The sequence below is a fragment of the Nothobranchius furzeri genome, chromosome 12, assembly GCF_043380555.1.
Source record: "Nothobranchius furzeri strain GRZ-AD chromosome 12, NfurGRZ-RIMD1, whole genome shotgun sequence".
NCBI classification, from domain to species: Eukaryota; Metazoa; Chordata; class Actinopteri; order Cyprinodontiformes; family Nothobranchiidae; genus Nothobranchius; species Nothobranchius furzeri.
Genome location: NC_091752.1, coordinates 6,328,724 through 6,348,480, shown reverse-complemented (window position 1 = coordinate 6,348,480; position 19,757 = coordinate 6,328,724). Strand labels below are relative to the sequence as shown.

The 19,757-nt window shown below is 43.1% G+C and overlaps 1 protein-coding gene across 12 annotated transcripts in view; it reads left to right on the top strand.

Moving 5' to 3' along the window:
* LOC107375556 (sorbin and SH3 domain-containing protein 1) overlaps window positions 1-19,757 on the top strand; it is a 99,971-nt gene that overhangs the window by 6,162 nt on the left and 74,052 nt on the right. For 4 of the 12 annotated variants that reach the window (XM_070542174.1, XM_070542173.1, XM_070542175.1 and 1 more), the window contains exon 1: window positions 12,702-18,097. The exons of 1 other annotated variant lie outside the window; for it this stretch is intronic. In XM_070542174.1, coding sequence (XP_070398275.1) covers window positions 17,984-18,097 — 114 coding nt within the window. In that variant the 5' untranslated portion in view covers window positions 12,702-17,983. Of the gene's footprint in view, window positions 1-9,158; window positions 9,507-12,699; window positions 18,098-19,757 lie in introns of those variants that run through there. 7 more of the 12 variants (XM_015944136.3, XM_070542172.1, XM_070542171.1 and 4 more) reach the window with 7 other exon arrangements.

Sequence of the window (19,757 nt, the reverse complement as noted above, 5' to 3'; positions counted from 1 at the left end):
TCTCTGGTTTCTGGTCAGGTCCCTGATTACTTTAAGAACACTGTAATCCACCCGCTTCTTAAAAAAACTGAGTCTCGACCCCTCTCTCCATAGCAGCTTCAGACCCATCTCTAAACTTCCGCTCATCTCCAAGATCTTCAAAAAGGTTGTGGCTAAACAACTCACAGCTGCTCTTGATGAACATAACATCTATGATAGCTTCCAGTCAGGTTTTCGTAGAGCTCATTCTACTGAAACAGCTCTTCTTAGGGTCTCTAATGACCTTCTGACTCACAGTGATGCAGGGGACTGTTCTTTCCTGGTCCTGCTGGACCTGACTGCAGCCTTTGACACTGTTGACCATCACCTGCTACTGGAGAGGCTGAGAGACTGGGTAGGCCTATCGGGATCTGCTCTGGAGTGGTTCTCCTCTTATCTTTCTGAGCGCTCCTTTTCTGTGGCCGTCTCCAAGTTTAGGTCCTCCACCACCTCTCTTACCCATGGTGTCCCACAAGGTTCTGTGCTGGGGCCTCTGCTCTTCCTCCTCTATCTGCTTCCTCTTCAGCACATCCTGAGCTCCTTCAAAGGAATCTCCTACCATCTTTATGCAGATGACATCCAACTGTACATCTCCTTTAAGCCCCATGAGATGTCTAAGCTGCAGCTGTTACACACCTGCTTAGACTCTATCAAAACCTGGATGGCTGGGAGCTTTCTTCAGCTGAATAAAGATAAGACTGAGATCCTCATCTGTGCCCCAGACAAGCTGGTTCCCAAAGTCAGAGACTCTCTTGGTCTGCTTGCTTCCCACACTAAACCTTCTGTCAGGAATCTTGGCGTGACCTTTGACCCAGCTCTCACCCTGGATTCTCATGTCAGTTCTCTTGTTGGCTCTTCCTTCTTCCATCTCAGGAACATTGCTAAGCTGAGTCCCATTCTGTCCCGCTCTGAACTTGAGACAGTTCTCCACACCTTCATCTCCTCATGCTTAGACTACTGTAACTCTCTTTTCACGTGTCTGAGCAGAACCTCCCTGAACCGTCTACAGGTGGTTCAGAACGCCTGTGCTCGGCTTCTGACCAAGTCCTCCAAACACACCCACATCACCCCGCTTCTCCTCCAGCTTCACTGGCTGCCAGTCAACTTCAGGGTTCATTTCAAGATCCTGGTTCTGGTCTATAGGGCCTTACATGGACAAGCACCATCTTACATTGGTGATCTTCTTAGTCCCTACACCCCCAGCAGGTCCCTGAGGTCCAGTGATCAAAGCCTACTGGTTATGCAGCACCAGGCTAAAGGTCAAAGGTGACAGATCATCTGCTGCTGTGGCCCCCAGACTCTGGAACTCTCTCCCCCTGAGCCTGAGATCAGTGGACTCAGTGGTCTCCTTTAAAAAGCAGCTGAAGACTCACTTGTTCAAGCAGGCTTTTGTATGACCTTCTTCACCACTCTCTCTTTATTCTGCTCTCCCCACCTATTCCACCTTCCTCAGGATCCACTGATTTCCCTCTTTCCTGTTCACTCTCTCTCTTTCTTAACATTTTTTCTTTTAAATCCCAATCGTCTATTTTTGCTCATTGTAAATATATTTTTTTAACATTTTCTAAATGCTTTTTATATTTTTACAGTTTTTGTTTTTGTGAAGAGCCTCGTGATTTTTATCTTGAGAGGCGCTATAGAAATGATATTTTCTTCTTCTTCTTCTTCTAGAGTTTCACCATCTATTTTCTATCAGAAGCTGATGCAGGAGATAGGCGTAGGAGACTATTTTCATGGAAAACTCAGAATTATCAAACATAATCAGAAATATTCATTTAAAAAGTTTTTTTTTCAATCACACCTTTTAACTAACATTCTACCGTTCCTTTAAGTGAAGGATTAACGGAACAAAAAGAAAAAATAGTAGAATTGAAACAGATTTTTTTAAAATTAGGATTAAAATTAAAATAAAAAAGATACCACACCTAGGTCAAATCTAAACGAGTCATAATAGAAAATACATTTAAACAAAATGAAAGCTACGTTTGCCTTCTGAAAAATGCACAGGTTTGTTGGGTTTAAGTATGAGCAGCAAAGTGTTGGATTTCTGGTGCTTTTAGGGGTCAGATCCTGTAGCAATGTTTTAAAAGTTTGGATGACATCAAATTAAAGTTTTATCTTGAAAATAAATGAAAAAAATTCGCTTGAACCAGATTTAAATTCTAGTTTTTTGATGGCACCCCAACTAGCTGTTAGCCCATCAATCAGTCCTGAAAAACACCAATTTTTAAACTTTTGTGTTTAAATGTTTATTTCTTGCTTTTTAAAAAACGTTTTCTTTTAACCACAATTCCAGATTTGAAGGGAGTGATAGTCCCATCCCTATGGGATTGCTCCGTACGTGCAGCAGCTCGTCCTTTCAAAGATCCGTGCTACATCCCATGATCTGGCCTCAGTCGAAAGTATGCAATCAAATATTTTCTCCCTGAACGAAAGTATTTCTGTATAAGTTTCCGCTGGATTTTAAAGTACAAAGTATTGTGTTCAAAATAATGCGCAGTTGCTTCTTTAATTATTCTGCTCGTCCTCTTTTATTTGCTGCGTCTAAGTCGGCGTGTTGCAGTCGGATCTGCAGGATTGAGAAGGAACGCGTGGAGCAGCAGTGGAACCTGCACTGGTTAATATTTTATAAAGCTAGTTCGGACTCACGTTTCAGAGTTTCTCCTGGATTTAAATGGAGCGACTGTTAAATTCAACAGAGACTCGAAAAGCCAGATTTCCATGCATTGTTAAGATAAAAAGACAATTTTTAAAAATGTCTCTTGTTTTAAAATGAAAGTTACTAAACCAAAAAGACAAATGAGTCACGTTACCAAAAATGGGTGATTTTAATTGCTTCTATGCACGCTATATTCTCATCATCCATCATAATAAATAGTATATTTGATCAGCTGGGAGCCAGATACACAAACGATATCACTTCTTGCTGCTTAATCAGACTTAATTCTCCCCACGTCGTTAGTGAAAGTCGACATTTCTACAAACAGAAATCCCAGAGTGTGACAGAATTAGCAGAAAGGAGTCTTGTCTTCACGTTACGGAGCGCTATGGATCAGACCGGATGTTGCAGCCAAGCACCAGGTTTAGGTTTTCGCTCCTCGTTAATGTTACAGCAGGTTGCTAGGCAACCCCCTCCCTCCTTTATCTGCAGAAGCCTTCACTAGTAGATGGTGGCTTTTGCTTTTCTAGATTTGTGTCACAAAGACGCCTCCTGGTCACGTGAGCACGTGTAAACAAGGCGGTTTGTGCTGCGCTGATGGACACTTCTCTCCCAGGTGTTAGTGTCAGCAGATGGTGGGAAACTGCAGCATCATGGCAGCTGTTTGCACATCTGTATACTGTATAGAGATGAACACGTAGGGGTGAAATGATGTAAAACTTCCTATGATAAACATGTCTGAATCATTTCAAAGGTACCCTGAAAAACAGCTTTACTCACATTATTCTGTTGCATGTATTTGATTTGCATTAGTTGTAATAATATGTCGCATGTGTAATCCGTTGTCAGAAAAAGGCTTATTATATTCTGCGGATGAAAACATGATGGCCCCAGAATGAAGCCAGTTTTGACTTGCTTGTAGCACCCCCTAGTGTCCATTTAGAAGAACCAAAAGAAAAATCTATCCCTTCGCTGTGCGTTTCTCTTTTTAACACCTTAATCTAACAGCTGAAATGCCCCCCCCCCCCCCCCCCCCCCCCCAGTCTTCATTACTGTCTACAGGAGTGATTCATCACTAAATTATACAAATCCAATGAGTTCATGATCTAAAACATGCTGGAAGCAGACTGCAGCGCCAGGCATGTCAGCTCCATTTTTTTCTAAGTCCCAACAGACCAGACTGGCACTCTGAAGTTGCAAGTGCGGTATTCTGGCCACAGGGGGCGGTAGGGGTCTGAGTGACATGTCATTAACCCTGCAAAGGGTCATTTTAGCTCACACAGGCTCATGAAAATGATTTAAAAATATGAAAAGGTTGCAAAGTATCCCTTTAAACAGTTCATTTTCTCAGTCCCAGTTTTTAGGTTATGAAAGACTTTTTCATTTTTTTATTATTAAACACATGTTAACCCTGAGGCTTTTATTGTGAAGGGTTTCCTACTCATTAGCTGCAGGCTAACAGTTTGATAAGGTATATTTTAATCCAATTTTACAAATGTTGGTTGTTTGGCAATATCTACCGATATTTCCCACTGAGATGCAACCAATCAGCAGGATTTGGAGTTTTACTTCCTGATATTTGGACATCTCTCCTCTGATTGGCTAACAGCAACACAACTCTACCACTGACTCAGTTTGCTTTGCATCGTTTATATTTTATTTCCACTAATAACACAAGCCTGAAGGAGTCCCATCGTGTTGTGGAGTTGCTAATGCTAAAGTTAGCTTCTAGCCAAGATGTTCTCTGCTGTTTCCTGGACGCTAAACCAACAACAGCCTTCCCTGTCGTGAGCCAAGATGGCTGAGTCCATGAATGTTAATTTGACAAGATGACGTGTGATTGTCGCTGGCTTTTGCATCGCTGACGAATGCAGGAAATAGGGGTAGAAGACTATTCCCACATGCATGTTAAACTCAGAGTGAAAAATGGTGTCTCAGTGAACTTGGTCTTTAATATGAGTTTTCTTCATTGATGGCTGTCTCCATCCCTCTCTCATGAAGATTTGACCGATGAAGAACCCAGGCAACAACTGTTACAGGCAGTCTCTCCTACCTCAGCTGCTGAAGATTCAGAGTGGTCATAGGTGTTCTGGGGCCCTCTCTCACTTGGCTCCTTCGTGCACAGCCACCCAGTCTGTGACGACAGCCTGATCCTGGCAGATTTACACATGAGCCCTATCCCTTCCATTTCTTGATGATGGATTTAATTGTTTGTTCCAGGGTCAGGTCATACTGCGCCCTCATTCTTGAAATAATCAAATGATGGAGGCCCTCTGGAGACTCTGTGGCATGTTCCTTTGGCACAGAGACACTTCCATAGCACTTAACATGGCTGGATTATCACTTCACTGTTTATATTCACATTTAGCCGCCAGATTCTGGGACTCAATTATCAAGTACTCCCGTCAGACAGGTGCTCACAGAGTTATATTAGGAAACACCCTTAAAGCATCTGAAACCTTCACTGGAGTCAAAACCTTCAGCAGAGATGAGGAAATGCCCTCAGCCTCCTCTCAGACAACCGTCTGAAGGACCACCAGACCATGCATCTCCAGGTGAGGTGGGTAAGGAACATTCACGGAGTCACAACTTGACTTAATACAATAGTGTGTTCTTTTGAAAGGGAGTTTCTGTGTAAAAGTGATTAAGGGTCTAACGGTACGCTAAAATCCTGTTCGGTTCAGTGTTCCGAAGAGCTTGGTTCGATTAATTTTATGATTATATTTTTTTATTTAATATCTGAAGCGGCTTCTATAGTGAGCAGAAGCAGGTGTCATCAGAGGCTGCTGATCTGGCATGATGTCTGGTTATTTCACAGGTTATTTGTGCAGCTATGAGTGTCACGCTCATACAGACACGTGTTGTGTTTGAATGTTGATGCTCCGTGTTTGAATGTTGATGCTCCGTGTTTTTATTTCTGCAGCGAGCCTTAAAAACTCCCCTCACACCGCCCTGAGTTTCTTCTTTAAAACTCGTGTTAAATAACAAGCTTCCTCCGCGCCGTATTTTTCATTGTAGGATCAAAACTTCACATCAGTTGTCCCGGGGGAAAAGTTCAGCAGACATGTTTGATTTTATCTCTGTCGCTGCGTGCCTGCACGGCGTGAGAGAAGGGGGGGAGGGGGGAGGCGACGCTCCGTTCAGCGTCTCTACGGGCTCCAGTAGCAGCGACATCTAGCTGGTTTGATCCGCTCTGAAAGGCGTTGTTCAGAATTTGCAGATCACATTTTTTAAATGGAGATTGGGCTCGTGCAGCCATCATGCGTCACTCGTAACAGCGTCCGTGAAGAAACTGGCCTGGGAACTTTTATCTGCTGCACTGAAATCACGTAAATAAAAATTCATTATTCAATGGAAAAAATCAACCGAAGCAGTACGCAACTGGACCGAGCTGAACAGGCCAAACCAAAACTATTCTAACCCCCCCCCCCTTCCCCCCCCCCCCCCGTGAACCTTTACACCCCTAAAAGTAAGTCCTATCACACATGCTGTATGAAATGTGCAAAACCATGCTAACACAAACATCCTCATCTAAAGGCTGAACTAAGTTATCAAACTTTGTGATTTAAAGAGGACATGTTTTATGATCGTTTTGTGTTGCCATACGGGTCTCCACTGCCTCCATAAACTCTAGAAATACGAATTTAAAAAATGCCCATCTGTTTCCTGTCAGCGTTAGGTTTCTGGAATATACGCCTAAAATTTCAAGAATACCCTTATTGTGATGTCATACCAGAGAAATTAGCATTGACACCCCCCGTTGATGCTGGAGGAGCAGCAGCTCTACTCTGAGCCCCACGTGAATATCCAAGCATCTAAGCTAATTAACCCTTGTGGTGTGACATCACGCTACTCATGGGAACGCCTCTTTTGCCATGACAGACATCAAAGTAACTCCTATAAAGTAGATCCAACACAAGCTAGTTTGTAGCATCATATCACTTTTATTTTGTTATTTATTTAGCTTGGTAGTTATTAGACATCTTGTCTTCCTGGCGTGAGAGTAGCTGCTGGTCTCTGTGACCCAGTCAGCAACCTAAACCTGTTTGGGATCTGGGCTTTTGAAGACTGTTGATAAGCTCTAGTGAAAAGTGAAATGCTTTTTATCACATAATGGTTAAAATGGTGCAGGCTGAGGCCCGTGACTTGATCGGTGAACACGGCAACAGGAAGTAGGGGTTGTTTTGTAAGCTAGCAAACTCTTAATACTGCACTTTCTGAGCCGCCACTAGGCGTGCTTCATCTTCTGACAAGTTAACGAGGCACAAACTAGTTTGCCCTTCGTTTAATACTCCCATAACTCACTGTTGACATGCACCGTGGCGGACCCGTAGGTGCAGGGCCGGGCCAATACGGAGACGCTGATGCATGCTTTTATCACCAGTAGGATAGATTACTGCAATGCCCTGCTTTCTGGTCTTCCCAAAAAGAGCATCTCAGGCTTACAACTCCTACAAAATTCGGCAGCACGTGTCCTGATGAAGACCAGGAGGCGGGAGCACATTACACCGGATTTAGAATCATTGCATTGGCTCCCCGTATGTTTCAGGATCAATTTTAAGGTTCTTCTAATGGTTTTTAAGTGTCTTAATGGTCTTGGGCCTTCTTATCTGTCAGAACTGCTTTTACAATATGAACCCTCGCGGCCTCTGCGCTCTTCTGGCAGGCGTCTCCTGGTCATCCCTAAAGTCAGGACACAAACTCACGGCGAGGCGTCCTTCCAGTGTTATGGCCCTCGCCTCTGGAACGAGCTGCCAGAGGACCTCAGGGCCGCAGAGAACGTTCATGTTTTTAAGTCAAGACTCAAGACCCATCTTTTTAGGTTAACTTTTATCTAAATATTTTCTACAGTTTTATTTCTCGTTTTACATGATTATATTTTATTACTGGCTTTGCATGTTCTATATAATTATATTTTAGCACAGTTTTATTATTAAATTATTATTTTACTGTATATCATTTTATTTATTACTTATTTTCTAATTTTTGCCATTTATATTAGCTCTTTTATTACATTTTTACTCATTTTAATCCAGTGTTTCCTCTGTGGGGGCCCTCTGCCCCGGGAGCGGTGGTCGACTGTAGCTTCCTGGGCGCTCTATAGGTGGGGGTCTATGCTCCCCCTCCACGGAGCGCCCTGACTTAGTGTGGAAGACCTGATGCTGCCGGGGCAGACGGCTCCTCTGATGGCGTTTTCGTGCATTACGATACTTGGCACATCTGGACTCAGCCTAATATAATTTTTACTTGTGTGTGTGTGTGAGTCTGTGTGTGCGTGTGCTTGCATATGTTTGTAAATGTTTTTAACCTGTTATGGGAATCTGGGGTCATTTTGTAAAGCACTTTGAATAACACTTTGTTTGAAAAGCGCTTTAGAAATAAAATTTGATTGATTGATTGAGTAGCAGTGTGAGCGGGGAAAGGGTGGGCGTGGCCAGCAACGGCTCGTTTCATTAAAGTCACAGAGCCCTGAAACAGCTCATTCTGAAAGGTACCGAAACAGTCAAGAATAAAACGGGTCTAATCACTTTTCGTAAGAGGGATTTAGTGCAAAGAATTCATGAACAAGTTTGCACCGACCGCAGAACTATTACAACTTTAAAAAGTCATACTACTCTATGTCCCCTTGAAGAAAATTGCATTATTGCTGTAGTGGTAGCAGTTGCATGTTAGAAAAGTACAAAAGTACATTTGTGCGAAAATATGACAGATGTGGACGAGGCTAGTGCCTCCAGATTTGTTCTGGAGGCACTGGAGCTGTTTTGGCTCAGCGCAACAGTGTTTTACTGGTTCGTGTAGACTGTGTTATGAAAGAGGCAGAGTTGCCACTGTTTCTCTGAACTGAAGTTGTTCAGGTAGCTGTACAAAATGGGTGAGATAGCACAAGTTTATAAACGTACAAAACTTTCTAATGGACTAAATATGCCGTTAAATGTTCCGTTTGTTGCGTTTTCTCCTTCCGAGGCCCGCTGGTTTGAGCCTCTTCACTGTTGGATCGCAGCCTGGAGCCTTTTGGTGTGAAGCTGCATCACCTCATGTAAACCTTCAGCTCAGAGGCATTCTTAAGACTCCAGCTCTAAAAGCCTAGAGGACGTGCTACAAGCAGCCTGGACATGTCACACACCTCCCCCATGAGGCATCGGGGACAGTTTGGTTCATCTTGGACACACTGGGACACATCTGGAGCTGAAAAGCATTCTGGGTGTTTGTTCACTACATCCTCTACAGACAATCACGAGGAAGATCCCCGCATTTCCTTTTGAGCTGCAGTTGTTTAAAATAAACTTTAAATTGTCTTCGGCTCGGGAATGTGTAGCATCCCAGGCTGCTGTCTGGTGTGGAAGCTGTTTATGGAAGAGAGCTGGGGTCGGAGTCGGGTGTGTGTGTGTGTGTGTGTGGTGGGGTGGGGGGTGGGGGGTCTTCTTCCCAGTTAGGGGAGAAAGGCTGCCTCTCTAGAGCGGCCCTTTCGAGCCATGTTTGGAGCTGTTTGGTGGGACAGGCACAGCGCTGGCTAGCTTCTCCCTCCTCTCTGTCATTTGTTGACAAAGCAGAAGTCAAACAGAGTTATGTAACGGCCCGTTGTCTCAGTCCAGAGTACAGCTGAGCGTGTGATGAAAGCTCTTTATTGTTGACACAGCGCCGTGTCAAGGAAGCCTCTGGATGTTTAACAGAAAGACCCCCTGCATGTCTCATATCAGAGCTCCGCTAGCTGCTGCTGCCTACAGAAGATAATCCAGACTATCAGCAAAAGATCTTGAATTATTAGAAAACCAAGGTTTTCTACAAGGGATGACAATCTGGGGCTACTGTAGATAATCTAACAGGCGAGGTAAGACTTTTCCAGTGTTGGACGGCTTCAAATCTGGGAGAATGAAATTTAGAATTTCTGGATTACAGGCACACATTTTCAATAATAAACCCGAAGTGCATCTGATATTGTAAATTCATAAATTTAGGATGGTAGAAAGTCAAGTATTCAAGAAAAATCTTTTGGGTATGCAGTGGTACCATGTTAGGGTAAATGATACATTTAAAAATAAGTAACAAGGGAGGGACGATTAATATCATATTTACATGAAAAATGTGGAATATTTCCATGTTGGAGTTTGTAATTTGCTTTATAAAACACCAAAATTAAAATCCAAAATTCACCAAGAAAAATTGTGTTTACCGTTTCTTAAATCACAAATTCCTTATGGAAAAAAGTTATTTTGTTCCATTTTGTTAGTGCTGGCACTAGGGCTGTAGCTACGCATCGATGACGTCGACGGCTCAATTCTAAAAATTCGTCGACATCAGAGCCAGTAGTCGACGCACCACGCCCACTTGTTGCATCCCCAGGAGTTTGTAAATAGAGGAGGAATCTGCCTGTTTTTCCTCCTCTAGTTCGCCCTCTTCTCCGCCTTCACTAACATCTCCGCCAAATACCGAAGAACCGGAACAATGTCCGTCCGCTACTAGATTCCTTTCCTGTTTTGCCCGCCTTCGTCTCCCGTCAACGGACAACAACTTCCGGGGTCAGATGCGCTGCTTCGTTTCTATCGCAGATGTAGAAAATCACCGGGAGCGTTTCTCCCTTCATAAAGGAGCTTCTTTCAGACATTAGGAGAGCTGTTTTGGTGCTAGCAGTCTCTCCTCCATGCTGGTCTGTTTGCTGCTGGGTGTTTTTGGTTTATTTAAACTTGGTAACTTGAACTTAAACTTGGTAAAGCTACTGTTAGCATTTTCGCTAACAGCTTCTTGCGTTTGGATAAGCTGTTACGTTTTGGTTTAGAGTTCATCTTTTTTGTGGCGTAGATCTCCCTTTTATTACATTTAGAGTGTTGTGGGTTTTCGGTTTAGTTTAAAATATCACCTTGAGTTTGGTTTAACCACCCAGTTTAGAGTTTGGACCTTTGGAGATCCTTATTTTGGTCCAGAACCCAGTAATCTTTGCCCAGTGGGACATCCCTACTTATTTGTACTTTTGTTTTAATTCCCCACAGGCAGAATTAGTTTTATTATTCTCAACCTGTGGATGGAAAGATTTACGTTTTGTTTTTGTAAATAAACCTGATCATCATTTTAACTTTTAAATCCCGTGTTATTGTCCCTTTTTTTTTTTTTTTGCACACGAGCCAAACTCCCCAGGAAGGGTCGTAACATCACTTGCCTCATGCACATAAGTGACCAAAACAAAGCAGCTTGGAGACACTCCGTCTCCAACCACGTCTCAGGCAGCAGCCTGCACTCCCAAGTTCTACACATCACCAGAACATAACCAACCGCAACACAATAAAAGCAGTGGTATACAAAATGGAAGGCCTGTAGTGTTTATTCTCTTACAGTAACAATTTATCAATTTTTTTGGAGGAATTTATTTGAGATTTTTTGGTTTTTATTAATTGTGCAATAGGAAAATAATCGCTAGATTAATCATCTAAATCAGGGATTCCCAAAGTGCGCGAGCTGCCGCTAGGGGGTGCGCGAGGTGTAAAGTGTAATGGCTGCAGAGCTCAGAGAAGTCTGTCAAAAGTCACTATTAGCGTAGCCAGAAACTCATTTGTGGGTGGGCCTAAGAAAATGTAAGTGGACCCAATAAACGTAATTGAAAACAAGTATATTTTGTTTGTGTGTGTGTGTGTGTGTGTGTGTGTGTGTGTGTGTGTGTGTGTGTGTGTGTGTGTCCTCCGCACATGCCCTAGCTCAGGGGTCGGCAATCCGCGGCTCTGGAGCCGCATGCGGCTCTTCCATCCATCTGATGTGGCTCTCTGTGCTTTTAAAATAATGAATGGATATTTAAATAAAATGCTTTATATTTTACTGCATTAATTTTACATCTGTAAGTCAATTCTAAATGTAAAGATTGTCTGCGTAAACCTGAACAGGTCCAACCCGGTCTTACTGTGAGACCGGGCTGATGGGTCACGCTTGTGCGTAATCATAGGCGCTTTATGAGCTGAAGACGGTGTGAAATTCTGGGATTCTCCTCAGACGCCACATTGGAGAGAGGAACAAGCACAATTCAGCCAAAGTTTCATCATCAGGGAACATTTTCTAAGTGACAAGTCTCTCTGAGAGACCTGGTTTGGAAAACTCGCTTCAGTGGAAGGAATCTTCCCGCATGCGCTCCGGTTCTGCAACGCGTTCCAAGCCCCTCTCCACATCTTCAGCTCGCTGTGCACCTTATGTACGCGCTGACTGAGCGGTGTCCAGCTCAGATGTTCAGAAGGAAATCTTTTCTTGAGTGATTTAGCTACATCTGCGATTTGCGAAACGAATACAGTGTCAGTTCGTCTCCATGCGTCGGGGTAATTCTTTCTATTCTTTCTCCGTCAAAATAAACGGCCAAATACGGGAACTGTCCGGTCAACACAAGCCCTGCTTTTAACTGTTCTGTTTTCTTGTGAAAATTGTTACAAATTTAACTTGATTAACACCAGAGCCAGGCGCACTGCACCGTTATCTCCGTCGCTGTAAATGAGGGAAAACAAATTGATCGGATCCTTTTCTGACCTTCCCCACCTACAAAGTTTAATTAAAACAATCAAATGTGACAGAGCCTGGATTTGTATTCTGAACAGTCTAAACATGTTTAAAAAAGAAACATATGACAAAAGTGGCATCTGCTCAGTAAAACCACCAACAGGGCAAAAAATATCAAAATATTGTCGGCAGAGACGGGCTACAACTTCTGGATCCACTTTATATAAATCGTTTTATTGATTATCGTCTTATGAAAGATAGCTTTGATGTACACGAGCGTCCGGTACCGGCTGCTGTCACCTGTTGTGAGCAGCTCTCTGCTGTCTGAGGGTAGGCCCCGCCCACAACGCCGCGGCTGCTGCGGTGTTTTCTTTACTGTGGGAAACGGGTAATAATGGCTCTTTGATGGGAACAGGTTGCCGACCCCTGGTTTAGCGTGACGTCTGATAATATATATATATATATATATATATATATATATATATATATATATATATATATATATATATATATATAGCCATGCCCTGATGTGGGGCTGGGGGGTGCGTCAACATGGTCGGGACATAGAAGGGGGTGCGCGGCTAAATAAGTTTGGGAACCACTGATCTAAATAGTCATTAGAATAGTTGATTATTCGATAAAATAATCGTCAGAACAATCGTTTTAAAAATAATCGTTTACCCCCAGCCCTAGTTGGCATCCACGCTTAGAAATAAAATAGTATAAAATTATATTTCGAAACAATTAGAGTCTGGATCTCAAGGCAGGTTAAAATTTCTAAAAATTATCTTATCAGATAATCCTGCTGTGTGTAGTGTGTTAAGAGTGCTGTGGTACACTCGTCCATAGGGGGCGCTAGAGCACCGTCCCTCCAGTCTCACAGGAAGAAAATTATGAGAATCACAATATATTAAAAAAACATGAAAATTAAACTAAATGATTTATACATCATACAGACTATAGGTGCCATGTTTAATCTGCATTTAATTCTAGTTTTAAAATGTTAGTAACGATTTTACTACGACGTCTTGGGACGTATTTCCTGTTACTTTTGAGCGCAGCAATTTCTACCATAGACCTACACTAACTATCGCATGCGCGCTGGGGACCTCCCCCATTAGCAGTGATGGTGCTTATATTGCAAAGAAGAAAGTCTGGGCTTTCATTTAAACAGCTGCTTATGTGGATTGGGTCATGTTGCACTGTTGCTACTGTTTGTTTTTCTCAGTATATGTATTTAGCTTTGTTTCCGCTGTTTTATTTAGTGTCATTGTTACCATAAGAATGGTAAATTGGCATCCCCTAGTGGTGATATGTGGTTAGTGCATCTAAAATCTAGAGACAGCATAAATGCTCCCCACAAACAAATAATTCATCAGCCTCCACTGGACCGCTCCGGTAATAAATCAGGTCCAGTCAACGTGTCGGAATGTTATGGCTTGATTTAGAGCACAAACGAGTGTGCTGCTTGCTGTAGCGAGTCAGAAAGCGAGGTGACAGAAGCCAAAGTCACGTTTGACCTTGAGAGACATCCCGTGTGGCCGGGAAATGTTTGTGTAATATCGGTCCGTGTGTAGCTTATCTGTAGTCTCTGTGTGTGACAAAGTTTAGCCAACTCGTCGTTTTCAACTGAACGTAAACTGTTTCAGTTCCAAAGAAAAGTACAAGCTCCTTAAAAATCTACACAGAAATAATTTTTCTAATACAAAATATTCCAGTAGTTAGTTAAGTAAAGACTGTCACATGGATGTTTTGTGTGAAAGCAGAAAAACTGACCTTTACTTTGTAAAGTCAAAGTTGTTTACATATAAACATTTATTGTAAAGCTTTTGTTTTACATTCCGGTTGATGATGGTGATGTTCTGTAGCCTGGCCTGCCAGACTCCTCTGTTTAATTCTGCACAGAGAAAGGGTCTAGGAACTCTCCTATTCAAATAACCCCACCCCCTGAGAATTCTAACCGAGCCAATCAGCGCTGAGCAGCGTACGTCACACACCATGTTTATCATAATCATGGCGACCGAAGCGGAGTTCGCTGCAGCTCTTTCCTCTGTTCTAAATGACTTAAATGTCTTTAAAACAACAAGTAGAAGCACTGAAAGCATTTCTTCTAAAGAAAGATGTTTGTGCTGTCGCTAGACTCCATTTTTGACTACAGCTAAAAAACAACAGCATCGCGGACGTCACACACAGCGACGCTCAGTTTCTCATAAACAACGAAGGCAGCGGCGGAGTTCGCTGCGGCTCTTTTCTCTGTTCTAAATGACTCAAATGTCTTTAAAACCACAAGTAGAAGCGATAAAAGCCTTTCTTCTAAAAAAATAAAAGATGTTTGCGCTGTTGCCAGACGCCTTTTTTTACTACAGCTAAAAAAGTACAGCGTCGCTCGGTGCACTGTGCATTTCCATCTTTTTTCTGATTATTTATGAGCTGGCTAGTCTCGCCCCTCATGTGCCTCTCTGCCTGTGAGTTGACTGGGGGTGTTTCTCAATGTCAAGGCGCCTGGCCTTGCGAGGCGATGTCTCGCAAGGCCAGGCGCCTTGCATACGAGGACACGGTCCTTCCTTGGTCAAAGGAAACGGTTAAATGGAACAGACTTACATCACGTGACCGCGGCTTCCACGACGGTCATGTAACGTCACGTGACAAGGGAAATAACGTTATATTTTATACGTATTAGTGTAAAAATAAATATATAACAAGACTTTTACTTTTTAAATTGTGAATTTGTTTATTAAATTAAATATATAAGTGAGTTACTGCCCGCTAGCCACCGAAGCTGCAACTAATAAGCAACTAACCAACCATAGATAACTTCTTTGGGTCTAAAATAAACATTTTAAATTAGTTGACTTACTTTAAACTTGAAAATTGTCCCCGAAGTAGCTGCCGGCTTCTGATCCGCCGTCCTTTTGAAAATACCGCAGTGTGTTCTGGGTAATTTTTGACCAAGGCTAGGCTACAAGACACCTCCCATATATCCTCACTTAGCTAGCTTAACGGCTAACAAACGGAGAACACACGCCTCGGTAGAACATGAACATTGGATCTAGGGCTGAACGATTTTGGAAAATAATCTAATTGCGATTTTTTTTCTTCAATATTGCAATTGCGATTTAATTCACAACTATTTTCTCGAGGGGCTTTTCTCAATTTTCAACTAACAGAAGCAAAAAATAGATCTATGTAACTTGTACTGAATATAAACAAGTTTATGTATCTAAATATATCAACAAGTGTATTTGTCTACACATACATGAACACTCACAAGTAAAGGCAACAACTTGTATTTGAAGGTGCAATGCTTTGCAGCCAGGAGCACATCCCTTGAAGGAGAATAGGTATTAGCATCAACTGTGAACATTTATTTGCAAGAAAGAAGTGTGTCCCGTTTATTGAAGTCTTTTGTGTTTAGAGTTTTTGACATCTTGTCCATGCAGAGCTTCCGTAGTTCAGTTACGTTCACAGCTGCTAGCCAAAACTCAGTGGAGTTGAAGTACAGTTTTCTAGCTTTACCAAAATATCTTGTCTGTACTTATTTGATTAATGGCAGTTTTGTCATGACTCCCATCCTTACCCTCCTCTGCCTCCTCATTCAACCTTATTCAGTTCACCTGGTCCCCTCATCAAGCTACAGCCAAGCCCTGTTTTCCCTAGCTACCTCAGTCAGCACCACAATCAACTCCATTCATCTCACCTGTTTCTGTAATCAGCTTCATCCACTTCACCTGCTCCTGACTCCTCAGCTCATCACTCACACCTGCTCCCCCAGCTATTTATTCACCAGTCAGCCACCAGTTCCCTGCCAGATTATTGAAAAGATTTGCCAGTAAATTCTCCAGCCATTCACCCTGCATGATCTGATCTCTGCCTCCGAACCTCGTTCTTTGCCTGACCCCTGCCTTGTATTCTGCCTGCCACCACGACCTTCGCCTGTTCCCTGTTCTGCATGTCCGATCTGGTTTTGACCCTCGCCTCCTCTTCGACTCTGTCTCCAGCCTCGCCCACCTCTGGTAACTCCACAAAAAATAAAAGACTTTTTAATATACTTTTACTGTGTTTGACGTCATTACGGGTCGTCTGAGTTCTGCTCGTGACAGTTTTTACTTTTTATTAGACTCCAAATGTAATAATTTGGCACGTTCCTAATTCGTAATTTGTAAGAATCTACTCGGCGATATTAGCATTAGCATCCCTATGGGTTTTTCAATGTATATTAGCATTGTGCTAACCACTCGCTGCCAGTCAAATCGCAGCCTTTGCGATTAGAAAATCTCCTTTTGTTACATCGCAATTTAACTGCATATGCAATTAATTGTTCAGCCCTAATTGGAACACGTCTTGGCGGCTCCCGATGGCGTATCTCCTAGGCAACCGGGGCGGGGCCAAGACATCAAGGCAAGGTTCCTTGGCATTGAGAAACACCCTAGTTCTCTGTGTTGAAACAGAGGACGAGTTTGGCAGGCCAGGCTAGATGTTCTGGGTGCTTCAGTGAGTCTTCTGTTGTTTTTCATGACTTTAGTCTTTTCCTAGAAGTTCCTTTAGACCAGTGGTACTCACTTCTGGTCCCGGAGTGCCGGTATCCAGCATGTTTTAGTTTTAAATCTGCCTCAACACTAAGGGCGCCCCAATTGCTGCCCAAATCATACTACTGATACTACTGATCAGTCAAACCATAAATTGATCTTGTTTATTCTAGCTCCTCACGATGCATCACTCACTAACAAAGCCTACTGAAACTTTCATCACAGACACTGTTTGGATATTGTTCTGCTTTAAAAATCCTGCAGCTGACCTCTCCCCCCCCAACTCGCTGTAAAGTCCTCCTCCCATTTAAGCTTCTTCTTTTCAGTGCTGTAATTTCTAAAAACGAGTAGCAGGCCTTTTCCGTTGCATCGTACCAACATACATCTAAAATAAAGTCAGAGTTGTGGATTGACTTCCCGTTGTAATGGCTGGTAAAGGGGGCCTGACACTCAGCCGAGCCAACACTTTCAAATGGCAGAACATTTATGGGCGAGGATGCGGTCAGAAAGCAGGCGAGGGTCAGAAACATAGTGGCAGGCAGTGAGATTACCAGGAAAGAGGTGAGCTGAGGGCGAAGGCTGATGTATCCGTGGTCCACGTGAGCAGCGCAGACTCAAACGTTACCCATTTTGTCCGGATCCTGACCGGAGTTGGGAATTCCCGACATGCTAGGATGTACAAAACCCAACACCATCAAAAGATTTTCTGGATTAACGTCCAAGCTCTCAGAGATCTAATCCGACATTGGTATGGTAAATGGCCTGTATTTGATATAGCACCTTCTAGAGTCCTGGAACCCCCCAAGGCGCTTTACAACACAATCAGTCATTCACCCATTCACACACACATACACACACTGGTGGGGATGAGCTACAATGTAGCCACAGCTGCCCTGGGGCGCACTGACAGAGGCGAGGCTGCCGAGCACTGGCGCCACCGGTCCCTCCGACCACCACCAGCAAGCAAGGTGGGTTAAGTGTCTTGCCCAAGGACACAACGACAGCGACAGACTGAGCGGGGCTCGAACCTGCAACCTTCCGATTACGGGGCGAGCACTTAACTCCTGTGCCACCGTCGTTATTATACAGTAATTGTATAGACAGAAGGGGTTTTTAAGAACCGTAGAGATGAGAAAGTCTTCCAGCAGCGATTTATCGTCCTCATCGTATTTCAAAGCGAGAGAAGGATTTTGTTGTTGCTCTGCAGTTGTTGAGGAGGTGCCACATTCCAAGGTGGCAGGTGCTGACAGGTCTATCTGGACACGTCTGCTGTCCAACAACAAACAGACCTTCTAGATAGGGAGGGTCAAGGCCGATGCTAGGACTGTCCCGCCCAGATGAGACCCTCACAGCTCAGATAGGAACCTATGGAGTACTTCAGAAAGACCTGAATCCCTTCGGATCGAGAACTTTCCATGCACATCAACAAGTACGTATTTCTGTTTGGATTAGGAGCTTTTGACTCAAAACCTAACTTTAATCTGCAGGAGCTGGATTATAAAGTCATTATTGGGCTTTAATCATATTATTCTCCTATTTATCCGTGGCTGGGATCCAGCACGGCTCTTCTCTTCTCCAGGCTGAGTGGACTCTGCACCACTCACACTTTTCTTTTCCTAAAAAGGCCCGGTGGTGTGATCTCTCGTGTGCTAATACTGTGCTGCATCCTGTCATCTTCTTTATATCTATGATTGGACTTTATTGCAGCTCTCCGTGTGCTGTAAACTCAGCACCTGAGGGTTTATAACAGGATGCAGGCGTCCCTCAGGAAACTAAATCATGGATGGTCTTTTTTAGACTATACGGCTTCAGAAAGCCAGATTTGGGGATTAATTAATGATCTAACCAAATTGTTTCTACATAACAAGTGTCTTTATTATATTGTGGATTAACAGACCCTCAAAGATTCAGTAGAAAATTAAAAAGAAACTAATTTCATTGACTATTTTCTACAGATATGAAGCAATATGAGTCCCAGTTCAACAAAACTTTGACTAAGGTGCTTAAAAATCTGCCTGTAACTTGTTAATCCTCAACACCTCTGTGGGTTTTGTAAATTGAAATACATCCATTAAGTGAGAGTAAAGAAACAGTCATTCATTCACACTTGAGTTTAAAACTACTATTTATGTAACGGTTATGTCCTGTTTATTTAACTGTTAGCTGAGTTAGCTAAATGAAGCTAATGCTAGCTCACTTCCTCACTGTTCTGATGAACTGTTCTTGAATAATTAAGATCAATTTATGGTTTGCTTGAACATTAAATATGATTTATTAACACTGGCTTTTGCTGGGGGAGCCAGCAATTTTCTAGAGGTGGCCATGGCCACCCCTTGGGGGCACCATTGCTGAATGTGATGGGGTTATCTACACAGTTAAATTTCTCTGCTGTAAACCTTCTGCTCCGCATTAATTCACCTGCAGCGCACTTCTCCTCAGCTCACTGTGATGACCTTCTCCCATCACAGGCTACGGAGGCTGCAGCTAAAACATCATTTCTTTATTACAAAAAAATACTCATTCAGATCTTTTGATCACTTCCCGCATTTAAAAAAAAATCCACAACTTTCCACATTTTATGGTAAATTCCATTTCGCGGATTCTGCCTTGGACCGTGACACTAGTGAGATTTTCCGGTGCGCATTGACAGCTCATCACGAAGGCTGAAGGTTTTTCCTCTCTGGTGCCTTGAGTCTTGTTTAGAATCACTCCCATTTCCCCCGAGTCCATTCAGGCCCTTTAGTGGAGTTTTCCATGTGGAACATCCGGGGAACCTGGCCGGTTCTGCACATCGATTACTGTCATTTGTAAACACAAGGCAGACATGCACAATGGAAAAAGGCAGCATCCCTTCAAAAGCAGATAAAAATCTAAATAAACCCCTACGGATCATGTTACTCATGCATATTTCAACACTGCTCACGAATCCCTAAAGCAAAAACCCGAAGTGTTTTTGTTTTTTAGACTCAAGTAACTTTGTGAGTGTTTGAATCCCAACTGTCCAGCTTGTCTCTTATGGGCCATTCCCATCTGTACCGGGTCGGCCCGGGCCGGGTAGCGTAGGTTGTTTACATATCTGGGTGGCCTGG